Here is a 4783-nt window from a genome sequence, read left to right as displayed (position 1 = left end):
AGACTCTCCAAGTTTGCAATATATATATATATATATATTCTTCATTTTGCAATATTGTAAATCTTTCTATCTGTCGAATGTTTTACTGCTATGAATTTGTGCCGCTTCGTTTAATTACTAGTTGATTCTCACTTTTGATTATTTTATCAGATTTAACAATGATTTTCTTTATGTGGTTCTTTAACATGTTGAAAGTTGGAGTTAACATGTTTTGTGCCTTAAAATCTTTTCAACAAATGGATTTGGTTTAATTAGGAAGCAAAAAAGCCTTTTTTTCTCAGTTAGTTTTTAAAGATAACTTGATTACTGTTAGTGTCTTCTAGTTTTCTCCTGCTATCACATAACTGAACAAGATGGTTTTCTTGAAGGGCCAAGGACATCTGCTGGAACTTAAACTCGTAAGATGTTCCATAAAAGTCTTTTTTTTTTTGGGTGAAAATGTTATGATAGCTACTCTCTATTACCAGTACTAGTTATCTATTTTAATGCATGGAATTGGATCTGGAGATGGTTTTTGTAGATGGCTTAGACTTTGAAATTTGTTTGGAGGTCTCCTAGTTCTAATTATTATGATTGTCAGTTGTACAGGATAGCCTTCTTAATATGCATGTGGTACATGTTTCATTTAGGATTAGGGGGTTAGAGCTGGGATGATTGGAGCCTTGATTCTTTGTTGATTACTATATTAGGACTATTTTTGAGATTCTCATCCTTCTATGGATGGGTAGGATTTGATGTGAGTTTTAATAGTTTGCAACTCATAGTAGAGTTTAATTTATAAGTTCTTTAATTATGTCAGCATTGTGCTTAGACTTAGAGGGTTGCACTAAGATTTGATTCAAGTTTCAGTAGTTTACAGGTAATAACAGAGTTTGGTTTATAAGATCTTTAATGATGTCAGTACTGCAATGGGGTTGCACTATATAGGCATGACCTTTTGCCATTAGAATTTTTTTTTTCTACCTGAGTTTAATCTGAATATGGGTTGTGTTCTTGTTCTTGTACAACCTTGTAGCCGAACATCTCATTTAGAGAACTCTACTATTTTTTTATTTGTATATTATAAGTTTTTTGGTTTTCTAGTATTTCAGTTAATTTCTTTAAAAGTTCTCCAAAATTTTGAATTATCATTGTATGCAAGTGTGTAAATAAACATTCTTGCTTTTGCACACATACACTATTCACATCTGCAAGTTCCAAGCCATGGTTAAAAAAATAAAAAAATAAAGTACCTCACTTCTCAAACAGATGTAGGTACTTTCCCCATTTCAGTCCATTCCATGCTGATCCACATTGCTAATAATCTTGTTTCAACCATTCGACTCGTGATATATGCATGCTTCAGTCTATACATGATAGAACAACCAGAGTCTGCATCATGATGATGACGTAATATCTAACAAGCATAGCTCTTATTTCCTTTTAAAAATGTTCATAATATTTTCCATTTCTTGGGATAAGTTTTCATACTTTTTAGGAATTTTTTGGACACCAGAATTTCATCTTTATTTAGGATGGTTTCGGCTAGGGCACAATCACCATTCAAACTCAATCCTTAACATCGGCTAGAATTACAGTTTTCATGTTTTTTTCCTTTCTCTCTCTCTCTCTCTCTCTCTCTCTATATATATATATATATATATATATATATATATATTAGCACTTATTTAGCTACACCCAGAAATGCAAGCAGTACAACATCAAGGATTGCACCTTATTTCGAGAGATAGGCATTTGTGGCTTTCTTTCTATCTAATTATCTTAATGCAAGACGTATCAAATTCTACTTTCTTTCTTTTCTTCTTGAAAGGGCAAGGTATTACATAACAGAATCAGCCAGCGCACTGGCCCTGTGCCACCCATTTTATTTTTTGGGAATATGTATGAGGATCCCAAAAGCATGTTTTTCAATGCTTACATTCAAATGTGCAAAAACTTTTTTTTTAAATCTTCATAGATCTTGTGTTTTGTTGTTTTCGATACTTTGATTAATATGGTGGGCTGTTTTCACAGACTACTTACACCTTACTTTTGTGTTCAGGGTTTTCCGAAATATCTACTGATTTATCGGAGGCAGCAATAGCTCACTACCAATTAATTGTTGTTTACAAGTAAGTTGCCCACATCCATATTATCACTCATTCCTTCTCTTCATACATGGTGGTGGAGGGCCACACCATTGCGGCAGTCACCTTCTTTTATGTAACTTCTCAGCCACTTCCTTTGTCATGTGGCAAACCTGTTATCAGGTATGCTATTAATCTTTTTAAAAATAAAATAAAATTGGGTGTTCTCTGCCATAGTGTAGGTGGTGGGATGCATTCTCTGCATTTTGGGGACATCCAAATAGTGTATTTGTTTTATGAAGCTTAAGTTCTATGACGAAATGTATATCATTGCACACCATGTATTTTACATCTACCTAGCCATTTTAATGAGATGCTTCCATCTGTAATTGTTTAAAATAAAATGGAACCTATTGATGGTTATATTTATTTCTAGCAGAAAGTTCTGATGAACCTGCATTTTATTTGGATGTTAGAAACACTGAATTGGGTTCTAATTGGCATTTTTCTCGTGTGTTTGCAGAAGGGAGCATGATAACTTCGAAGCTGAAAGATCCTAACATCTTAAACAAATACATGACCTCAAAGAACATATTCAGGAAAAAGAGAGCCAGATTCTTGAATTGGAGCAGCAAGTATGCTCTGTGCAGTCTTCATTTCTATGTAAAATCGATGTTCCCTCCTTGTGAAGGGTTAAAGAAAATGTCATAGACTTCAACGAACTGGATTTGGGTGACTGTTGTAGATTGCATTACTATCTTGTTGTTACCCATTTAAGTTTGCTTAATCCTGTCATATGAACGTAATTTTAATTTATGAATCTATCTACAGAAATGATGAGATTTAATGGGGACACCTTATTGAAACATGTGTGCTTGAAGTGAAGAAAGGAAATATAGGAAATTCAAAGTTATGTTTGGTTAGAAATCTACAATTAGATTCAGTGATTTGGATGGTCTGGTATGCCATACAACAATTCTGTGCGTATGGTCGAAGAGACACTGATGTTAAAATGGTGATTATCTATCATAGGAGTAGTGCACCAAAAGAACATTTCTTTGATGCATTCTCTATAATACCTGCTTATGCTGCTAATTTCTACCAAGATTTCGATGCCACATTCGGTGAGGGCCGTGTCAGAATTCTAAAATTCTAAACAATGGCGAGTTAATGACACTTTCCCTCGACAAGGCATTTGGCTCCGGATTCAAATCCAAGAACAAATATCTCTTTGGAAATATCGATATGCAGCTAAAGTTTGTCCCTGGCAACTCTGCTGGGACTGTTACAGCATACTATGTAAGTTTCAATGCCCTAGACCACTTTTCAACTTGTTTGGATGGACAATAGAATTGAATTGATTTGAAATACAATTTGATTCTATAAAGTGGAAATAACTATATTCCATTGTGGTCATTTCTACTATAGTGAATAGGATTATTACAATTGATTCAGTTGAGCATCCAAGCATGACTTTATTACAATACACAAGTATGTAAGATTGTCTATAACATTGATTGCAATTGCTTTAAGCCCATATTCATTGAAGTGATTACATTGCAGCTAACATCACAAGGACCAACATTGGATGAGATCGACTTTGAATTCCTAGGCAACCTTAGCGGAGATCCTTACATTCTCCACACCTATGTGTTCACACAAGGAAAGGGAAACAGAGAGCAATAGTTCTACCTATGGTTCGACCTAACTACCGACTTCCGCACATACTCCATCCTCTGGAATCCTCAACACATCATGTAAGCCATCTTATTTTCTTAATCCATACACACATTACTGAAGAAAGGCCCATTTCCAATTCACCCATAGCAAAGTTTTACTATAGTTGTTTGACACTGAACCAATCCATTATTCAATGGTGTGTGTATTATTCCAACATTGGCTTGGGGGCCTTACTTTTCAGATTCTCTGTGGATGGAACCCCCATCAAAAAATTCAAGAACATGGAGTCCAACTGTGTTGCATACCCAAAGAACCAACCGATGAGGATCTAATCGAGCCTCTAGAATGTCAATGACTGGGCCACCCACGGCGGGCTTGTTAAGACGGATTGGTCACAAGCGCCCTTCACTGCTTCCTATAGAAATTTCAACACCAATGCATGTGTCTGGTCATCAGGCAGATCTTCATGTGATTCAAAGGCTTAGTCTACCAACAACGGATGGCTGAACCAAGAGCTAGATTCGATAGGTGAAGAGAGGTTGAGATGGGTGCAGAAGAATTACATGATCTATAACCACTGCAGCGATTCAAAGCGGTTTCCACAAGGCTTTCTTTTGAACATTTCTTTGTATCGTAGGAGTAGTGCACTAAAAGAACATTTCTTATGAACTTTACTTTGTATTTTGATGCATTCTTTCTATATCTAGTACATAGAACATTTCTTATTGTTTAATATTCAGTTTTATTTGTATTGCATCATTTTTATGTTTCAAATATTTAATAAATGCAAGTTTCGATTGAATTATATATAATAATAAAAAATACCGGCATGCTAGGGTCTCTTAAATCCATACAAAGGATGTAACCGATGCTTGTGTAAAAATCTTATGGCACTTTTCCGTGAGAAAAAGTGTCCAGAAACCACTTGTATCAGCACTCGGAGTGACTTTTGTCGGTGCCTATTCATGTCGGAAAAAACTACAATTGACAGCGCTCAGACAAGCGCAGGGAAAAGTTACCTAGCGCTGGCAATTCTT

The 4783-nt window shown here is 35.3% G+C and overlaps 1 protein-coding gene across 1 annotated transcript; it reads left to right on the top strand.

Moving 5' to 3' along the window:
• Positions 1 to 3236: 3236 nt before the first annotated feature.
• On the top strand, positions 3237 to 4377 carry LOC131240028 (xyloglucan endotransglucosylase/hydrolase 2-like). Its single transcript, XM_058238031.1, has 2 exons — positions 3237 to 3365; positions 3630 to 4377. Exons 1-2 carry the CDS (start codon positions 3237 to 3239, stop codon positions 3750 to 3752), a joined length of 252 nt encoding a protein of 83 aa, XP_058094014.1. The 3' UTR covers positions 3753 to 4377.
• Positions 4378 to 4783: the final 406 nt, after the last annotated feature.

Source organism: Magnolia sinica, chromosome 3 (assembly GCF_029962835.1).
Source record: "Magnolia sinica isolate HGM2019 chromosome 3, MsV1, whole genome shotgun sequence".
Classification (NCBI taxonomy): domain Eukaryota; kingdom Viridiplantae; phylum Streptophyta; class Magnoliopsida; order Magnoliales; family Magnoliaceae; genus Magnolia; species Magnolia sinica.
This window is presented reverse-complemented; position numbering and strand designations above follow the sequence as displayed.

Coding starts and splice junctions, on each gene's coding strand:
- LOC131240028 (XM_058238031.1), top strand. CDS start 3,237: ATGACACTTTCCCTCGACAAGGCATTTGGCTCCGGATTCAAATCCAAG. Junction 3,366..3,629: donor GGACTGTTACAGCATACTAT/GTAAGTTTCAAT, acceptor ATTACATTGCAG/CTAACATCACAAGGACCAAC.